Source organism: Berghia stephanieae, chromosome 13 (genome assembly GCF_034508935.2).
Source record: "Berghia stephanieae isolate SIO BIC M18660-M18661 chromosome 13, UCSD_Bste_1.3, whole genome shotgun sequence".
Taxonomy (NCBI): Eukaryota; Metazoa; Mollusca; class Gastropoda; order Nudibranchia; family Aeolidiidae; genus Berghia; species Berghia stephanieae.
This window is the reverse complement of record NC_088372.1, coordinates 851,293-873,854: the sequence shown is the minus strand read 5'-3', so window position 1 is coordinate 873,854 and position 22,562 is coordinate 851,293. Positions and strand designations below refer to the sequence as shown.

At 34.2% G+C, this 22,562-nt stretch overlaps 1 protein-coding gene across 1 annotated transcript; it reads left to right on the top strand.

Annotated features, from left to right (window-relative positions):
• The first annotated feature begins 1,623 nt into the window (after positions 1-1,623).
• On the top strand, positions 1,624-16,254 carry LOC144958611 (alpha-(1,3)-fucosyltransferase fut-3-like). The gene is made up of 3 exons (XM_078890702.1): positions 1,624-1,933; positions 6,502-7,103; positions 11,646-16,254. Exons 2-3 carry the CDS (start codon positions 6,503-6,505, stop codon positions 12,512-12,514), a joined length of 1,470 nt encoding a protein of 489 aa, XP_078746828.1. The 5' UTR covers positions 1,624-1,933; position 6,502; the 3' UTR covers positions 12,515-16,254.
• Positions 16,255-22,562: the final 6,308 nt, after the last annotated feature.

Sequence of the window (22,562 nt, the reverse complement as noted above, 5' to 3'; positions counted from 1 at the left end):
TTATCTATTTGTTCATAGAAATTTTCCACTTCTTCATCATCGTGACTGGTGGTTGGGGCGTATATTTGTAAAATATCAAAATCAAAAGGTTTTGCTTGCAGTTTGATTGCCATTACTCTGTCTGATATGGGTCAGAATCCTTTGACTGCTCGCGCCGTTTTATTATCTAGTATAATTCCAACTCCCCTTTGGTGTTCTCCTTCTACTGAGTATATCATTTTACAGTCATCATAATTAAGTTCTCCTGCTCCTTTCCATCTAACTTCTGATAATCCTAAACCATTGATATTCAATCTCTTCATTTCCATAACTACATTTGCTAATTTTCCTTTCTGATACAGACTTCTTACATTCCATGTTGCTGTTCGTAATGTTTGGTGGTGCACAGTAGCTGGATGACGGTCGAGAGTCACCTGTTCACCTGCATGACTATCTCTACCGGACGAGGCTGTAATCGAGTTGCTCGGAAAACATCCATTGACGTCGTTGACTAGATTCGCTTGGACGGACATCATGACGATCTTGGGATGATACGTCAGTGGTTTCCCGTTGCCTTCTGACGGATTTTTATCTGGTTTACTCCATAGCCTTTTGACCTCCCGGTCATAACCCACAAGGCAGTGGGAGATTTTGGCAGGTTTTAAGGCGCCTCCCATTTGCCTTGATAGTCCCTTCATAGAGTATACGAGGCATTTTGTATGTGTAGCTGTGCTGCCAGACTACCCAACCTCACTCTCCACGACTATCGCCAGTTGGTCCGCGGCTTTACAGCTAACCTATAGATCAAGATCTGTAGGCCGTTCCACGATCCGCTATGGTTATTTAGTCCATGGTTCTATCTTGTTTATGATCCTAAATCAATAGCCATGCATTCCAAGCACAGTGTAAAAAAAAATATTTAGGCCACAGTGTACTTTAGAAGTGTTCTCTACTGCTGTTGTTATATATAGAGAGAAAAACATGGAGAGAGAGAGAGAGAGAGAGAGAGAGAGAGAGAGAGAGAGAGCGAGGGAGGGAGAGAAAGAGAGACTCTTCCCGCAAACCGATAACTCAAAACCCCCAAACTTTAATTTAGTATGATTCAGAACAAAAACCATTGTCTTCACTGCTATCATCAATGTAATTAATTATATAAAGGAAAAAGAGATAAGAATAGAACAAAAAAAAGTAATGTTTGCATCGTTGTGTTGGTTAAATTGGTGGTTTGTTACTGGTGATAGTAAGTATGATGGGGTGGCGGTTAAGATTTCTTCAATAATCGATAGACTATAATATCCCCACCTCTATTTATTTAATGTTTTCAAAGAAAATCTAATATTTAACCACATAATGACCATTTACTCTCTAAATTTATTTCAGGTAAAAAATGTTAATGGTTCTTCGATTGTTTACGGTCGTTATCTTAAACGTTTTTTCGCCGTAAGTAAACAGCACAATTGGAATGTTTTGCTCTCTTTCTATTTTAATGATTTATATTGTGAAACTGTCCTCACATGGATAAGTAGTCCCACTCCCCCACCTGGAAGTGTAGCAGCAAATACATGCAGTTTATGGCAAGCTTGGTGGTTGCCCACATGTTTGATTACTAATTTGAACTTCACACGTCGAGTGTGTAGTGTTATCGTTCTTGTCTTGTGCATTTTGGCAGGCAGGTCGCATTTCCATGCGCGAGACGGATAATTGATCTTCAAAGTGATTTCAAACCTCATTGTTGTATTCTAAGGATATTAAATTGAAATGTGTTTATAATATTAACTTCTGTAGTTTCGAATTTGGACATACAAGTACGGTAGGCCTAGGAGTACTTAAATTTACATCCCTGTGACCTAATTTCGACTAAGGCTGCCTCTATTCTCATCCTGGGTGAGAATAGAAAAACAGTCGAGTTCTCATCCTGGGTGAGAATAGTAAAAGATTCGACCTCTCATCCTGGGTAAGAAAAAAGTTAAAATCCTGTTGTGACACACTGACTTGGTTATTAAATTTGATTTTCGTTGCTGTTATGGCAGAAAAGGTAGAAGTTGAAAATCGTCTTGAAGTGAAAGAAGAGCACACTTTGGAGACAATAACTTACCTCCTCAAAAATTTGGCACAAGGCTGTCCTTAATAGAAAAGAAAACTATCTAATCAAGACATTGACAACAGCCCCGTTAGCAGTAGTAGCGCCACCAACACTGCTAGTGCAGCTGATGTTCAAAAGGAGTTCGAGGAAATTTGTCTCTCTGTTCGAAAGTTATCCTGCCTCCCTGGTTAAAAATAAACGCTTCTCCCGCGGGAGTGAAACAAGAAAATAAATCTGCTTTAAAGGTATTTTAAGCTACTCAGAATAAAATGGATGGATAGAATACAAAATGAAGAAGTATGGAAAAGAACACAGCAGAAACAAGTGGGAGAGGAAATAGGAAGAAGACGATGGAGGTGGATTGGACACGCGCTTAGAAAGAATGACTCCACTATAACAAAGAAAGTATTGGACTGGACCCTCAGGGTAGAAGATCAAGGGGAAGGCCACGAGGAATATGGAGAAGAATTAAAGAAGCTGATATACAGAGAAGTGGTAAGACCTGGAATGAGATAAAAAAAAGTTAGCTCAGGATAGAGAAGGATGGAAACTGTTTGTCTGTAGCCTATACCCTGACCCAGGGTGAAAAAGGCAATGATGATGATGATGATGATGATGAAAGGTATTTTAAATTAAAATTGAGCTTTATATAGCGCAATATCCACTGAAATGTGCTCAAAGCGCTTTACAAGGGGTCCCTGGTCAACAGCAACATTTAACATGTAGGACGGGACATGACGTCTGTGAGGCGATATTACAATTTTTCGGACAAAGACAACGCTGTTAACGGCCAGGTAATCATTTTACACCTGAGTACGGTGAGAGATGTGGTATTTTCTCACGAGCCTTTTCCAAGGACTCAACTATTCGCCGAGCGTGAGGCTCGAACCCAAGACCTTCCGATCCGAAATCGAGTGTCATACCACCAGACCACATAGCCGCATTTTCAGCCAGATATACAGAGACAGCATGAAAGCTACTGTCCACGGTGCCTAAAAATCCTGACGCTTCGTACACTGTTTCAGAGGATTATATGAACGCGTTGTTTTTACTACTCTCTCTGCTTCGTCATCATTCCCTCAAAGCGAATACGCAAATATCGTTGTCAAAAGTTCATTCGACGACGAAACTTCGAAACTTTTTACCAACTTGGGAAATAATATAGCAGCGTTCACAGAGTCATCCCTTCAAACATTCGCATCCCGGCAGACCTTGCTTCAGTTTCAAATAGAATCAATCGACGTTACAACAGGCCCCTTAGAATTGTTTTGTAAAAAATGGCTTATGATCGTATAGTAACTTTTTGCTAGATAGTAATAATATTACTTGCATTGTCTTGTAGATGTCAATAATGACGAAAGAGTTCAAGAGCCAATTATGATAATTGAATGCACAACATCAAGACATTTAAATGAAAGTCCAGATTCCAAGTTTCATTTCTTACTGATTTAATTGTTGTGATAAATTCCAAATCCAAAGCAAATAGCATGGTCATAAATTATCAGTTTCTTTAATTCCAAATCGGTAAAATCAGTCCAAATGTAAAGTCATTTTGGTAAAGTAACCTTATTCAATATCCGTGGAATATTTCTAAGTCCGTAAAAAAGATTCTTAGTAGGATGCATACTAAGAAAGAGCAGCTCATAGTAAAATAGAATCGAATGTAATATAATGTAGAATCCAGAACAGAATACAAAAGGTAGAATACAATCAGAAACAGCCTATTTTATCCCTATTGTAACTGCATTCCACAATTCCTTCAAACCACAACTTCTACTAATTTTGACAGTTCCTTGTCAGTCTAAAGTAAACCCCCTAAGAGTAAGAGGTAATCATATTCAACCTGAATCGTCCTAAACCCTTAATATTAATGCTAAACCCCGCATTTTTTTTTATATAATATTACTTTTGGTAAACGTCAAATTTTACATTCATTACGCCCAAATAACAAATATCAACTATAATTTGATGCTTTTATCACCAAATACCAAGTAACACCGATCAAAGAACGTCATTTTCTAGTACTCAATATAATGAAGAGTACTTTTAACATTGGAACACAAAACTGTCATAACCCACTAAATAATGACCAAGTTTAACTGATATACAAGCACCCTGAACTCTTTAAACCCACTTAAAACTCTTGTGTATCCTTTGAAATAAGCTAACTCTCTTACATACGCCCCATTCTTAGAATTTCATTTGCCTTTAAACCAATTTCAATTTTTTTTAAATAACAGTAAGAGATTAAATGTATATTTAACATCCAACTAAAATAAGATAAACAAATATAAGAAATAGTCTATAAATAAACGACAACGTGTATAGCAGTTAAATATTTTAACATTTTAAACTTTAAATTCAAACACACCAAAGTTGATTATAACATATGTATATATATATATATATATATATATATATATATATATATATATATATATATATATATATATACATGTATATCTCGATTATATGTTTTAAAGTATTACAACATCGATTAATTCACAAATATCAAATTTGATTACAACATTAATTTTATATCGATTATACTCCTGTGTCAAATTACATCAACAATAAGGTTTTTATCATTTAAAAGGGATTAAAATTTAAATTTTCCAACACCAAAGTATATATATATATATATATATATATATATATATATATAATATATAATAGTATATATATATATATATATATATATATATATATATATATATATATATATATATATATATATAATATACAGTGATCCATACTCAGTGTTGCCAGGTGTCTTTAAAAAATCTCGCCAATTTTATCCAACTTCAACATTTGCCCAAAACCCGCCAAAAAATACGCCATTTGATTAAAAAAACAAACATATAATCAAAATTAGTTTATTGTCTCAATATAAAATGTTTTTTCCTAAACGCTACTCACTTATTTACAACAGCTTCCTTTTTATAAGCATGAAGATTCGGAGTTTCGATTTTATTTGAGCGGGAGTTAGACTGTATGATAATGTTTTCACTTTCGATTAAACTGAATTGAGTTTTGTAATATAGATCAAGGCCAACAGTACACTCACAATAGTTGCTATTAAAAGTCACTTTATGGGGAAAAAGAAGAAATAATAAGTCTTCATTGTTATAATTTTACTTTTTTAAGGGTATACAAATACTTAAATATCCGCCAAAAAATCCGCCATCCGCCAGGCTATTCCCTCCCCCCCCCCCTCGCTATGCAATGTTAAAAATCCGCCAACCTGGCAACACTGTAGCTGCGTGTCAGCCGAGTGATGCCTAAGCCACTGGCTGTGATGAGCGGGCGAAACGCCCTATGTGCCCGGCCTGATTTGTATCGTAATGAGATGCTGCACAATGTTGCGCCCTCTGGTGTTTGTTCGTTTTATTATGCAAGCAGTCAATTGCAGTGTCGAGACGTGACAAGATCAAACCAGACGATGAGAGCGATTTATAAATTCAATTTTCCTCCAACCGAGTCATCAATCACATGAAGTGTTGCTGTCCAGCTATTGGATATTTCTTAACAAAGTATGTAAACACGCTGCTTTGTTTATGAAAGTTGTAAACATACGCATATGTCAAGCTGAATAGAATGGCTAATAGCGATGTTAGATATTTCAAAAGCATTGAACATCTTTCAATATGTGGGTCACTTTGAGCACATTTTACAATGTAACCAATGACCTCGAACACATGTAAAGGTAATATAGATCATCCACATAATCTTTATGGAGTTGACATCTTTTTGAAATTACATTATTTGTGATATTCTTCGGATCTCAGGATACATGGTTTTTAATTTATCATTAATGTTTATGTGCTGATCCCTAGACAAATTATACCTGTCCAGAATGACACCAACATTTTAGCCTTGTCAGAAAAAGACATATTATTAAAACAATCAGTTATGGTAAATGCAAGAGTTGACAAGTAGATGGATTTAAATCTTTGATGAGTTCCAATCAAAATCTAACCAAAACACTCACTGGATTGTTCTAGATTGTTCTAGAAGAAAAGCATTTTCCTCTTTAATTCACTTAACTTACGACTAAAACTAGATATTTTCTCTGATTGATAAAGAAGAAAATCAACAAATCTCTAACTTCACCTCAATACTGTACACCAGTGCTGTAGATAATTCACCGCCTGGATAGATCATCAAAACATTTATTCCAAACTTTCAAAGAGTCAAATACATTCTTGGTTAGGGTAAGCAACTCAAGAACATTGCCAAAAAGTTTACCAAAATTGTCGACTAGTCACATCGATTTTTTACATTAAAATATACAAAAATAATGACAAAATACTTACAGAGTGGAACAAATACAAGCTGCTACCCAGGTCTTAATTGGGTTACAATGTTTCCTTTGTTTTAATATGTATCTAACATTCTTTGCACATTTTAATTCTTTTTTTTTCTCTCACCAATTTCAGAATGTCTACTACTATAGGAAATCATATAACAGCTGTGAATTTATTCAAAATAATTACGGCGGCGGCGGTGACGTTCACAACTATTCTTGTATTCTCATATGACATCGATCTCTCTACAGTCCGTCAATTTCTACAAAATGTCACCAATACAAAAGCAAATCATGAAGGCCGTCAATTTCTACAAAATGTCACCAATAAGCAATCAAATCTTGAAGGAGACTTTTCTAGCTCCGTAGGCAAATTTTTCAGCTCAAGATATTTACCTAACTCCGTCCAAATGAGAATTGATGAGAAATCATGGATGGAAAATGGAGTGATATATCGACCAACTGAAAAAAAGACTCATAAAAATGAAAAATATCCCTCTCAAAAGCTGGCAGCCTTCGAACCTCTCGTCCCATTCAATAAGACCTGGTTCTTCTCGGGGTCCAAATCACCAACGCCCTCTGTGACAAAAAAGAAAATAATTCTATGGTACGAGCCGGTTACGTACACGGTTCGATCAGAGAGTTTGTATCCTCTACGATTTTGTCCAGATTTTCCATGTTCCATGACGACGAATAAGAAATATTTAAAAGAGAGTTCTTTACTTGTTTTCAACGGTAAGATGCAGAATTTTTGTTTTGTTTTTAATAGTAAGATGAATATTTCTTTGCATGTTTTTAATGGTAAATTACATATTTTTTTTTGCTTGCCTTCTATGGTAAGATACAGAGTTTTTTTGTTTGTTTTCAATGGTAACAGTCTTGGGCCACCTTTTTTGATTCATCCCGCGTCTTCTTCCCAGAGCATACTCAATGTCTCAATCGTGTCTGTGTTATATGTCTATGTTGAGAATGTTGGCTATTGAGCTTAATTGCTGGCAACTAACTTCTCGGAGTCGTGATTGTTGGAGCCGCGATCTCAAGTAGTCGGGAAGAGAGAGGGCTCTAATAATGACTAGGGTTAGAGGCGATCTTTTTAGAGATCGCGGATGGCTCATGCTGTAGAGGCGCGCTGTTCCCGGCCAGGCAGACTTCTCGTGCCAGTGGGGTCGCTGTTTCAGGCCCCCATCACCGCCACGAAATTGTTATTCTCTATTGTATTCTGGCACTTTCCTACTGATTTCATCTCTTGTTGTTATCAACATAAGTTTCCGTTTGGAAATATTATTCATTCGTCTCAATACAACACATAATTTAATCAAATTTATTTTATTTAAAAACTATATTCTACATTTCAAGCAATTAAATGACTCCGACATAATTCGGTGCGGCTATGTGGTCTCGTGGTAGAAAGGTCCTGGGTTTGATTCCAGTTCTGAGTCGCGCATTGTTGAGTCTTTTGAAAAGACTATTTTTACGTGTTAAGCGTTGCTGTTAGCTAAGGACCCCCTGCTAAGCGCTCTGAGCACGATTTGTGGATATTGCGTAATACACACATGTACAAAAATTGTTTCATCGTTGCCATTTTCACCCTGGTTCAGGGTATAGGCCACAGACAAATATTTTCCATCCTTCTCAGTCCAGAAATAACTGTTTTATCTCGTTCCATGTCTTATCACTTATCTGTATATCAGATTCTTGAAGTCTTCTCCATGTTCCCAGTAGCCTCCCCCTTGATCTTCTGCCCTCAGGGTTCCAGTCCAATACTTTCTTTGTAATAGTGGAATCATTCTTTATAAGGTGTGTTCAATTCACCTCCATCGTCTTCTTTCTATTTCCTCTTCTACTGGTTTCTGCTGTGTTCTTTTCCATACTTCTTCGTTCTTAATTCTATCCATCCATTTTATTCTGAGTGGCTCATGCCTGCACCTGATATTGAAAATCTGTATCCTCCTTATACATGCCTGCGATGCATTCCAAGTTTCACATCCACACAGTAGGACAGACTTCACGTTTGAGTTGAAAAGTCTTAGCTTTATTCGAAGGGATATATCTTTAGTTCTCCAAACTCTGTTCAAAGATGGGAATGCAGCCTGTGCTTTTCCTATCCGTGTTTTCAACTCTGCTTCGTGCCTCCATCCTTGTCAATTATACTCCCGAGATAGCAGAAAGTGTCTATATCTTCAATTTTCTGATATTTTACTTTGATCTGCTGCCTCTGACGCGTACCTATCGTTAAAACCTTTGACTTTGCAGGGTGAATTCCTAGAGGTACCAGTCAAAGACAAAGATGGGAAAACTCTTTTTAGAAAAGAGACTAAATCTGAGCGATGGAGGGAACATTTCAACTGCCTCTGGTTTCCCATATTTTCTAGCAAATAAATCAATTGATTCCAAGAGGCTGTTTATAATTGTGGTTTTCGCATGTATCTGATCCTGGGTGTGGGACAGAAGAGCTAGATTACCTGCAAAATCCAAATTATCCAACTGTGTCCTGGGGTTCCAATGTATCCCATTTCTTTGCCCTTTGTAGGTTTACTTTAATAGCTAATCAATGGCAAGGATGAACAGGAATGGTGGTTGCAAGCATCCCTGCTTGACACCAGTCTTAATTTCAACGCTGTCAGTAAGCTGATCTCCATGTACAACCCTACAACTTGACCCGTCATACATTTCCTTAATGCAATTTATTAACTTCTCAACGGGAGTCAATAATGTGCCATGCTTATCCACAATGTTGCTCTGTCGACACTGTCGAAAGCCTTCTCGTAATCCAGAAAGTTGACAATAAGAGGAGAGCTCCAGTCTGTAGGCTGTTCCACTATGACTCGTAGAGAGGCAATCTGGTCGGTGGTTGAACGGGTTTTTCCCCCGAAAACCTGCCTCTCCGTCCCGCAGTTTAGCATATATATATATATATATATATATATATATATATATATATATATATATATATATATATATATATATATATATATGTCATTCCAGATTCTCCCAAATAGTCTCAGCATTTCTTCCAGGATCAACTTTTAGATCCTCCGGTGGAATCTGGTCTGGTCCAGCAGCTTTCCCCCTTTTCATCTTGTTAATGGAACCCACAATCTCTACTATCGTTGGTGGATCACAGCTAATTGGTAACTCATTATGTGCAGGAAAATTTTCCTGAGTGTTGTCTGGTGGTGGTCTGTTCAGAAAGTAGTTGAAATGTTCCATCCATCGCTTAGTTTGAGCGTCTTCTCCAAAACTAGTTTTCCCATCTTTGTCTTTGACTGGTACCTCTGATTTCCCATGTTTTCCTGCAAGTGTCTTGGTAGTTTGATAAAGGATCCTCATGTGTCCTCTTGATGCTGCTGCTTCTGCTTTCTCTGCAAGTCAGTTCATGAATGCTTCCTTGTCTTTCTTTACAGATATTTTGACTTCCTTAGCCGTGGCTCGATACTGGTCTTGTGCATCCAGTCTTGAAGCCTTTGTTCGACTTGCATTTACTTGTTCCTTCCTCGTTCTCCGCTTTTCAACCAGGTCCAAGGTGATTGGACTTATATATTCTCTTTGTTCCGATTTCTTTACACCCAATACCGCGTGTCAAGTTGTTATGTAGATTTTATTGATTTTTGCCCAATGTGACTCTACATCTACGTCCTCTTGGCGATTAGCGAGAGGTTGGAATTTACTACTCAATTGCAGTTTGAACTCCTCATTCTTTTCCCCATCTAGCGTATTCACCTGTAATTTTGTGTGCGTGTAATCTGGTCCCATGTTTTCTGAGTCGGAGCTTAAGCTTTGCCTATAGTAGGTGGTGGTCTGATCCAACATCTGCGCCTTTCCGTACTGTCACATTCACATCCTCTAATATATGGTTGGCTATGTGGTCTAGTGGTATGACACTCGCTCTTGGATCGGAAGGTCCTGGGTTCGAGTCTCGCCCTCGGCACATAGTTGAGTCCTCGGAAAAGGCTCTTTACTCACTTTCTCTCACCGTACTCAGGTGTAAAATGAGTACCTGGCCATTAACACGCTGTCTTTGTCCGAAAAATTGTAATATCGCCTAACAGGCGTTATGTTCCACCATATATGTTAAATATTGCTGTTGACCAGGGACCTCTTGTAAAGCGCTTTAAGCACATTTAGTGAATATTGCGCTATATAAAGCTCAATTTTTTAAAAAAATAAACGTCTGAATCTTCGTCAGATACAAAAATGATCAATATGATTCTCTGTCACACCATCTGATTTCAAATTTTTCCCATAGCGTTTATCAAGGAGTTTATGTCATTTTGTTGTGAATATTTTATTCTAATTCAGCAATGTTCTAAAGCTCGTAAGCATTCCTTGCTTGGTGCTGTTGTTCCCTTGTAAGTTTCTTGAGGAGATCTCAGAGGTGCTCAATAAGATTGGGATCAGGATTTAGAGCTGGCCACTCGAGCATCAAGATATTAATCCCAATTAGCTGAGATTGCACAAATTTTTAATGCTTTCTCGCTCTGAGTCCAGCAGTTGCAAGTCTTCCTATCACCGTCCATCTTGAAATGTTGTTTTCCTCACCAAGAGGGGTTGGTTGTGTGTCGAGCTGATGGTCGATCATCATTGGTCCTATTTGCTCTGGGTTGACCAGTCCACGTATCTCTAAGCTACAGGATGTTTAGAATGAATTTTTCCAGGATGCTGGACTGTCACGTCGACTGTCATTTTCCGACTGTTTTCAAAAGTAAAAGAAATGAAACCAAAGTAAATACAAAATGATAATATTTTTTGTCTACAACAGAAGATAACTTGTAAACAGTAGCAGAGAACATGGCGATGCTCAATCAGGGTACGTTGGTGAGAAAGGTTTCTATTTCGAGAAATTAAGAATGTGTCTTTTCACAATTGTCCCAGTAACATTCCTTATTATTCATTCTTTGCCTCATTGACAAAGTCGAAATAGCAAGTTGTCTTACAAAAATGTTCGCCACCTACGCTGTGATTGACAAATTGCTGTATAACTAAACATCCATGGGTTTTGATAAATGATCTTTTATGTGATATACAATTCTTGGCTCAAACGCACTGTAAAACAATAGTTATTTAGCGTGTAAAAATGTTGTGTTATTTCTGCACATGTTTATATAAATGATACAGCTTTTTATTTTTCATTTTTTTGTTATTTATTTATTTAATTATTTTATCTTTGCTACTTTGATTTGTTTCGTTTTCTATTGGTTTTTTTCTTCTGAAACTGTATAAAAAATTAAACACAAGAGTATAACATTATAACTATCTCATAAAATATTTTCCTCACAGCTGAAGTTTTGAAAAAGGATCCACCGCTTCGAGCATCCTCAGACCAACTGTTCATGTTCCACAATGTAGAAGCGCCAACATCCTCAGGGTTCATACCCAAAAGGTTCTCGACACCGCAGTGGCGGAGCGTTTTCAACTGGACTATGGATTATAGAACGGATTCCACTTTCCCAATCTACTACGGTGTCGTCAGAAGAAACCCTAATCCCCCGACCCCAAAAAACTACACCCAAGTTCTCCTTTCTAAATCGAACGGTACCGTCGCCTGGATGGCCAGCAACTGTGGAGCATCTAGCAAGCGAGATCAGTACGTCAAAGAACTCAAAAAGCACATCAACGTAGACATTTATGGAGAATGCGGTAGCTTCAGGTGTGACAGAAAGAGCGACGAAAGTTGTAACAATGATATCGCTACCAAATACAAGTTTTACCTTGCTTTCGAGAACTCGTTATGTCCGGATTATATCACTGAGAAGTTCTTCCGGTTTATGTCACGTGATATCATCACAGTTTCCCGAACTTTTAAGGACACCCTTGACATTCAAGCAGCTCCAGGGACATACATTGACACAAACAATTATTCTTCCCCTGCAAAACTGGCCGAATATTTGAATTATTTGGATAAGAATGACACAGAATATCTGAACATTCACAGAGAAAAGGACAAATACATTTACGTCTTTGAAGACTATCCGTTAAGGAATAAAGATGGATCAATTCATTTTATGCACTATCAATGGGAAGCGGTCCCCTTTTGCGAGGTTTGTCAGAGACTATGGAATCTAAAAGCCAATGTTTCAGAGAGAGTGGATGATATATTAAAATGGTTTGACAGCAGGCCGTGCGTCAAGCCGACCGATTTAGTCTAATGAGAAATATAAATAACACATAACCTATGGTCATAAAACGGTGCCATGTGCTGCTATATGGACAAGTGATATGTGATTCGTCTTCGAACCGGTAGGTCCAATGTTCAGTACCTCCATGAGCAACGCGTATTATAGTTCTTCTCGAACAGGTGTAAAATGAGTACCTGGCCGTGAACAGCGTTGTTTCGTCGGACAAAATGATAATATTGCCTTACATGCGTCATGTCTTCTCCTACATGTTAAGTGTTGCTTTGACTTGGGACTCTTTGTAAAGTGATTTGAATGAGATAGACAATTCAATATATCTATAGATAAAAGCTCTAATTTGTTTCCATGTCGGAGTGATTTCAAATAAATTTGTAACCAGAAACAAAAAAATGACTTGGGTAACATTTTCAGATTTTATTTGGGATAATGAATGAAATTTGTGGAATTGACAAAATGTAACGTTTCACAAGTCCCGTCATTCTGAGTTTTAAATCGATATTTGACATTTCGTTTACCTCAAAATTATACTGTCTTGACGTGACGAGTTACATAATATGTTACTAGCGTATTCTGACAAAAAGAAAAGTATTTAAAATTTAGACCAGCAAACTCGGTCCCCAAGATCGATCGATTAAAATGACTCACCTTGGCATTTTCTCACTCAAACATTGGGGTTTCTGTGATGATATGTTATGACATGATATGATTTATGAAATGATATGATATGATATGATATGGTATGATATGGTATGATATGGTATGATATGATTTGAAATGATATGATATGATATGGTATGATATGATGTGATATGGTATGATATGGTATGATATGATATGGTATGATATGGTATGATATGATATGATAGGACATGATATGATATGGTATGATATGGTATGATATGATATGATATGATATGACATGATATGATATGATATGATATGATATGATATGATATGATATGATATGATATGATATGATATGATATGATATGATATGATATGATATGATATGATATGATATGATATGATATGATATGATATGATATGATAATGATATGATATGATATGATGATATGATATGATATGATATGAATTGATATGATATGATATGATATTGATATGAATATATGATATGATATATGATATGATATGATATGATATGATATGATAGATATGATGATGATTGATATGATGATATGATATGATATGATATATATGATATGAATGATATGATAGATATGATATGTATATTATATGATATGATATGATATGAATGATATTGATATGATATGATATGATATTGATATGATATGATGATGATATGATATGATATGATATGATTGATATGATATGAATATGATGAATGATATGATATGATGATATGATATGATATGATTGAATGATATGATATGAGTATGATATGATATGATATGATATGATATGATATTATGTTTGATGATATTGATATGATATGATATGTTTATGATATGATATGATTTGATATGATATGATATGATATGATATGATATGATATGATTGGATATGATATGATATGATATGAATATTGATAATGAATGATATGATATGATATGATATGATATGATATGATATGATATGATATGATATGATGATATGATATGATGATATGATATGCGATGATATGATATGACATTATATGATTTGAAATGATATGATATGATATGATATGATATGATATGATATGATGATATGATGTGATGATATGATATGACATTATATGATTTGAAATGATATGATATGATATGATATGATATGATATGATATAATATAATGATATGATATGACGTGATAATAATATGGTATGATGTTTTGTTGTGGGACATTATATAACAGGATATGCTAAGTATGGAATTTTATGATATGATATGATATGTTTTGCTATGATATGATATGTTGTGATATGATATCGTATGATATGGTATGATAGGATATGATATGACATAATTTGATATGATATATTATGATAAGAAATGATGTGATATGATATGCTGATACAATATAATATGATGTGATATGAGGTAGAATGATTCATATAATATGATATGATATGATGTGGCATGACAATATATGGTATGATGTGGTATTTTATGATATATGATGTGATATGATATCATATGATATGATATGATGTGACAAGACATGAAATGATATGAAATGATTTTACATGATATGGTGTGATATATGGTATGAAATGATAAAATATGAATAATACGATATCTCATGAATGATAAAACTTGGTACGATATGATATGATAAAAAATGAGATTATATCATATTGTATAATATGATAAGATATGATTTGGTTTTTATTCCGCGTTGCCACGTCTTGTAATTTACATCATATTTGTTTTGTATTTATGTATCCTGAGGTTATTGCCATTCATTCAGTCACAAATATCATAATACATTGAGATAAATTGGACAAATCATTCATACCAATTGCTCAATAAGCTGAAGACAAGATTATTCCTGATCAGGAGACTGTACTCCTTAAATGTTGACAAAGCAATTTTAACTTTTATTTATAAATCTTGCATTGTAAATCTTTTTTGTTTCTGTGTAGCTGCTTGGGGTGGAAATTAAAAAAAAATCTGAAGTAATAAAAATAAATAGAATACTAAAGCATGCTAATCGAATGTTAGGAAATGATGAATGGAACAATTTTGAACATTTTCACAAAGATATTGCTAATGTTAAGATTAACAAAATTCAAAGAGACGAGTCCCACCCTCTGCACAACAAAATTGAAATAAGCCACAGGATTAACAGACTAATACACATGAAAACCAAAAGACAAAGATATTTTAATTCATTTTAACCAACAGCAATACGAAACTTTAGGATGATTTTACCGACATGACATTTGAAAGATACTATAATCGCTCCAAAATCTATTGATGTATGCATGATTACAAGGTGCTATATATACATTATTTATTATTTATTTATACATTCAAATACCATGCATTATTTTTCTTTTTATCAATATGTGTTGACTATGTGCAATCCTTCTCAATTTATTTTTAAAATTCTATTTACACTACAAAACCATAATAAAAGTTTGTTTTTATAATTAGATTCGTATTTTCATCAATTAGTTCTCTCCAAAATCTATTCATTTATGCATGTTTACACGGTGCTATATCTACATTAATAACATATTTATACATTCAAATACCGAGCTTTATTTTTAGTTTTGCAATCCTTCACAATCTATTTTCAAAATTCTAGTAACAATACAAATCCATTATTACAACTCTTTTCTACTTTCGTGCCCAATTTTTATAGCATTGCTTGTAACTGCTGTATATTTTATTTATATTTTATTTTATTTTTATTATTTGATGTTTATTTTGATTTTAATTAGCTTCGTATTTTCATCAATTAGTTCATGACAGTGTATAAATCTGTGCTGATATAACGATGAATGATGTGTAACATTATAATAATTTCCATTCAGGATCAATGAAGTTGTATCTTATATCTTAGATAATATAGTATATTCGAGTGTTGTCTGCTTAAACGAGTATCTCAATAAAACATTTTTAGAAAATATGATGTCGCATAAATTTCCAATAAATCGGGAAATAAAGAGGGTCCTAAAACCTGATCCCTGTGGGTCAACCGAAGAGATGGGAGAAGGAGACAATTAGTCATGTCAATTTAAATATACCGATTGAATCCTGTCAAAAAGGTAAAGCAAAAAAAAAAAACAATCAAGAACAGACCCTTGAACAGTGAATTATTCGGCTGGTTTAATGTGTATGGTATTTCGTTTCAAAAGGGCATTAAGGTGAAATAAAATGATAGCAACATCATTCTTTTCTTACATGAATATTTTTTATATCATTGAAAATTTCAAAGAGCAGTTTTGGTGCTTTGAAAGGGGCGAGAGGCAAACTGAAATTTAGATGATAATTTGTGCTAATTCAAAATACATATTATACGCCTAAAAGTAACCCGTTTCTCAATTAGTTTAGACATATGTGTCAGTACATGACATAATCAGTCGCAAGGTGAAAATTTTGGATTTGCATTTTTCTCAAAGAATATGCTTCCCGGATCATTTTAATCTTTATTTACAGTAAATCGGGTGAATTTTCATGGAGTTATGGTCATATGTATGGAAAGGTATCCAGCAACATTTCTCAAATTTCATACTTTTTCAACTTGAGCTGTAAAAATATTTAAAAGTAAAATTAAGCTTTGATGTATCTCGAAGATGTAAAAAAGGGTTGTTTTAATCATTTCTGATAACTCATTTTTCTTGAAAATTGACCTTCTAACTATTATGTCATTTACTGTAACATATGGGTAAGATTTGAGAATTGCCGATGGTTATTTGGGTCACTTTTGTCTAGGCTGTGTTTCTTTAATATGAACGTGACCGGGTCCGTTTTCATGAACGTGGACTATAAATGACATGCTAGTCTTACGCCTAAGGAAAACAGTGGCTAAAAATTGGATTTATTTAACGTTTTCTAGGCTCTGACTAGCTAGGCTCTTGCCTAGAAGTGGGCGGTGTAAAGACAGTGACTAATTCGCCCATTTTGTGCTGGTAAAATCAAGCTCTCTAGTACACGATGACAGGTAAGATAAGAGCCTTCAACGCAAAAGATTTCCAAAGAGGAAATTAGCAAGACATCCGGTATAGATAATACTTCGTTCTGTTTCATGTTTAAACTTACTTTTGCCATGTATATCAAATCACGTAATATTGACTATCGACTGATCAGACTACAATGATGTTCATGGTCTACTGTTAATTTTATATTTATGAAAATGAAAGTTTCATTGAAATTCAAATAGATAATAAAGAAAGTGTTTTCTGGTGGATCACATTATTTCAGTTAGCTACAATGCCAAAATAACACCTTTAAAAATAAAATAATATTTCAAGAAACCATCAATTCTTTAGACCTTCTCACCTCTCTTTATAACTATGATAAAGTTCATGAAATGGTCAATATTTCATTAAAAGCAGTGTTCAATATAAGCTATGCTCATTGGTCACGAATGAACTTACTTTTCAACTGAACACAGAATCGTAGTGCAATGAGACAAATGCTGAAACACCAACTCTGATCTGCCAAACGGACATGGCGAAGATCAAAATATGTTGCAGTGAATGACATAATCAGTCGGATGGTGAAAAGGTTTGGATTGAGATATTGCCAAGTTTAGTTAGAAGGTTAATTTTTATCCAAAATTAGTTCTTGTCATAAATGATTAAATCAACCATTTTTGGAAATCTCCGGGAATAATCAAAGTTATTTTGACTTATAAATAGTTTTTACAGGTCGTCACCTTGAAAAAGTACGAAATTTGAGAAAAGTTGCGGGATACTTTTTCCCATACAGCTGACCATAACTTCATGAATTATCTTCCGATTTACTTCAAACAAAGATTTCACCATCCTACGGATTATGTCATGCACTGACAAATATTAGAATTGAACTGGACAAAAAGGAGATAAAAATAAAAATCAATTGGAGAAATTAGTATAATTTATAGTCCAAAAGTGAATGACATTTCCTCTCATTATTCTGAATAAAATCAATTTCTTACTAGAATCATTCCCCAATTTTATGAATGGTCCATTAAATAGTAATAAGAGGATATGTCATTCACTTTTGGACTACAAAGTATACAAGTTTCCTCCAATTGATTTTCGTTTTTATCTCCTTTTTGTCCAGCTCATTCCGAGTTCTTGATATTTTATCTTTTAAGTGTAGAGAGAATCGATGTGCAACAACAATAGGGTCTTCGGTATTACTTGAAAGATGATCATGACGTCTTACCACTTATTAAGATATTTACATCATGCCAAGAAAATTAAGCAATTATTTTCGCTGGACTTTTTACATTCCCTTTAATACTTGAAGATTAATTTCTATTGTGTGTCATGCATGACATAATCAGTAGGGAGATGAAAATCTTAGCAGTGTGAGATTTTCATGTCCGAAGATTCGGAACTTGAGAGAGTAAGAGATATACATTTATGTAAACAAAAAATCTAACTATAAAAAATAAATCGAAACTCTAATCAGATTTTACACGCTAAGGATTGGATTGGTCGTCTACTCTAATCTGATCTGGAAGATAAAAAAAAACACATAGTTTCTTTATCATGTTGGCCAAAAAATCGTCCTTCTAATGTATACCGATGAGAATAAAGCTCATTATGTAAAAGAAAAAAAGATGACTCCAAAGACAAATAAAACACAGACGGAAAGATGTCTCTCTTAGTTTAGTTTAGACAAGCTTAACAGGAAGCTGGGATCTCTTTCTGGAGATATGTATGTATAAAGGGGGATAACCAATATATTGCACAAATGTTTTTGATGCTGAAGGGTTGTTCCCCTTGATTTTTGAATTAGATAAAATATTTTTTTTTCTGTTCCCGGGAGTTCATTTTAAGCGGAGTGCAGATTAGTTGTAGTGTAGTATAAGTAGTGGTATTATTATTATTATTATTATTATTATTATTATTATTATTATTATTATTATTATTATTATTATTATTATTATTATTATTATTATTATTATTATTATTATTATTATTATTATTATTATTATTATTATTATTATTATTATTATTATTATTATTATTATTATTATCATTATTATTATTATTATTATTATTATTACTATTATTATTATTATTATTATTATTATTATTATTATTATTATTATTATTAGTAGTAGTAGTAGTAGTAGTAGTAGTAGTAGTAGTAGTAGTAGTAGTAGCAATAGTAGTAGTAGTAGTAGTAGTAGTAGTAGTAGTAGTAGTAGTAGTAGTAGTAGTAGTAGTAGGAGTAGTAGCAACAGTAGTAGTAGTAGTAGTAGTAGTAGTAGTAGTAGTAGTAGTAGTAGTAGTAGTAGTAGTAGTAGTAGTAGTAGTAGTAGTAGTAGTAGTAGTAGTAGTTGTTGTTGTTGTTGTTGTTGTTGTAATAGTAGTTGTAGTAGTAGCAGTAGTAGTAGTAGGAGTATAACATTATATAATATAATGAATGCATATAGCGCCTAGATCCAATTATGAATTATTCACTGGCGCTTTACATCAACACATTATGTATCATACACATACAGAACCGTCATGCTAAAAACCACATAAGTTCGTTGATTAAATAATACATTAGAAAATAGATACCAAGAGCCCAAAGCATATGCCCTACATAGAAGCTCAGTTTTTTAATCGTTTTCTAAATGTAAGTGGATTTTCACCATTTTTAGTTTCAATACTGACGGAATTCCACAATCGGAGGGCATGAAGGTCAAATGATTTCTCATGAAAAAACTAAAGATTTTAGGAGTTCCCTTATGAGATTTAAATTAGAAATTAATTAAATTAAATTAAAGAAATAAAATGTGGCATGAGCTTAGAACATACATGTAATAATATGCACACAACATTTTGTAATAATACAATCGTTACTTTTGTAGCTATATATTATTATGTAAGATGCTCTTTAATTAATAAAATCACCACGCCTGCAAGATTTATTGTTCACTTATTGACGGGTTTCTGACATTTAATTAAATAATCAATGAAATAGGAATTATTCATGTGTTATTTTTGTTTTATTTAATACAGGAAATATGAATTCAAAATAAGCTTGGTGAGAAGTTGCCATGCTTCGATACCAGTAAGAGGAGACACTGGGTGGCTGCGAATCGGCTTCGGTCGAGGAGCTGCCTCACAGCAAGTGCGCTTCATCAGTGGGGGGGGGGGGGTTCCATCTGTCCTACATGTACCCGATGTGGGCAAGGAACCGAAACGGCAAAGGATCTACGAGTAGTTGAACGGTATGTTGTGACGATGCTACCGGGCTGGTTCGCGACGGTGCACGAATGCGGACCGGACTTTGCTGAAATAGGACATTTGCTTGGAAGCAAGATATATATTTGAGGATGACGAAGATGACTGGCTGAATTTAACAGAAGTGGACGAACTCAGCAACCCCATGACAAAAACGGAGGTGGAATGCTCCATATCAAGCCCTTCTTGCCAGCCGATCCAACTACCAGACAAGCTTCTAGATATTGAAGACTGTATTAGAGATGTTAAATGCTGGATTGAAATTAACAAGTTAAAACTGAATAATGAAAAGACAGAGGTGATGGTGTGTGGTAGAAAAAGTGTTTTGAAAGATGATTTTCTGAAGTTTACTCTAAATATAAATGGGTGCACAATTAAAATCTCAACGTGTGTGAAAACCTCGGGGTAATGCTAGATCAACATATGACTATGCAGGCAGTTTGATTCTCTATGTAGAAGTTTGACAATAGGCTTAAAAAGAATTGCGTCCGTTAGACATATCCTAACAAGAGAAGTAACATGCAAACTAATAACATCTTTCTTACTATCTAAAATAGATTACTGTAACTCGTTAATCTCGAATGTAAGCAACGATAAAATATAACGCCTTCAAAGTATCCAAAATGCGGCTGCTAAATTGATTTTAAGAAAGAAGAGAACATCCTACTCGTTGCCACTTTTGTATGAGCTGCATTGGTTACCAGTTAAAGTGAGAATCGAATTCAAACTAGTAATATTGTTCTATAAGTGCCTTAATGACCAAGCACCATTGTATATTACTGAATTTTTAGAAACTCATAAGCCAACGAGGAGTCTACGTTCTGCACTAGATTCTACAAAATTAATTGTTTCAAATAAATATAAATATAAATTTTAAGGCGGCAGATCGTTCAGTCACGTCGGACCTTCCATCTGGAACTCTCTTCCTAAAAGAATAAGAGAAGTGAAGTCCTTATCAATATTTAAATCAAAGTTAAAACACCATCTCTTTGTTAAAACACATCTTGATTAATGCATCTTTGTAATTTGACCCGAATATGAATGTTAATTTAGTTTATGTTATTATATCATTATTTTATATTATTTTCGTATTTGACATAGCATGTGGATGTATTATAACATATCTTGTATTAGTGACTTTATGTTTAGTTATTACATTGTTGTAATATGATAATATTATGTTGATGTAGTACGTATGTATAATGTTTCATTTGTATAACATAATAATAATAATAATAATAATAATAATAATAATAATAATAATAATAATAATAATAATAATAATAATAATAATAATAATAATAATAATAATAATAATAATAATAATAATAATAATAATAATAATAATAATAATAATAAATAATGAATGAATTTATATAGCGCCTAGATCCACAATGTGCTCAGAGGCGCTTTACAATGCAAATAAAACACAACAATAAATCGATAATTTAAGCATAAAATCTATCGTATGTCACTATATTATTGTTTCGCGCATTGAGCATCACCCAGTGATGAAAATGCTCGTTATAAATGTCATGTATTATTATTATTTATATCTAGCAAAGAGTTACGTCCATTCTGGGAGATGAGATACTAGGTAAGGTTGAACAATTGCTATGAGAATATCAAGACTTATTTGCAGCTAGTGAATTTGACCATGGTGACTTCCAAGCAATACAACACCACATTGATACAGGAGATGCAAACCCAATTAAATTAGGCTTGCGACTTACCCCCATTCACGTTACCAAAGAAGAAGATGAAATGTTAGACAAGATGCTTAAAGCAGGGGTAATACAACCCTCGGCTTCAAGCTGGGCTGCGGCGCCTGTACTGGTACGGAAGAATGACGAATCTGTTCGTTGGTGCATCGACTACAGGGTACTTAATAATGTTACCAATATGGATTTTTTCCTCCTACCTTTCATGCCAGAATGCATCAATGCATAAGAAGGTAACATTTGGTATTCAAAGCTGGATTCCAATCTTGCTTTTTGGTAGATCAACAGTTCTTGAAGATTCTAGCACAAAGCAGCCTTCCGTACCGGTCAAGGACACTTAAGTTTAATAAACTCCCCTTGAACTGTTCAATAACCCTAGGATATATTCTAGAATAATCATCTAGTGTTGACAGGGTTTAATCAGAAAAGGGTACTAACCTTCCCCGATACTACCCTTGTCCTTTGAAAATATTGTAAC

What these genes read in the sequence shown, in the direction of transcription:
- LOC144958611 (XM_078890702.1), top strand. Translation starts at nt 6,503, where the DNA reads ATGTCTACTACTATAGGAAATCATATAACAGCTGTGAATTTATTCAAA. An exon ending in TTCTTTACTTGTTTTCAACG is followed by an intron (nt 7,104 to 11,645) that starts GTAAGATGCAGA and finishes TTTTCCTCACAG; the next exon opens with CTGAAGTTTTGAAAAAGGAT.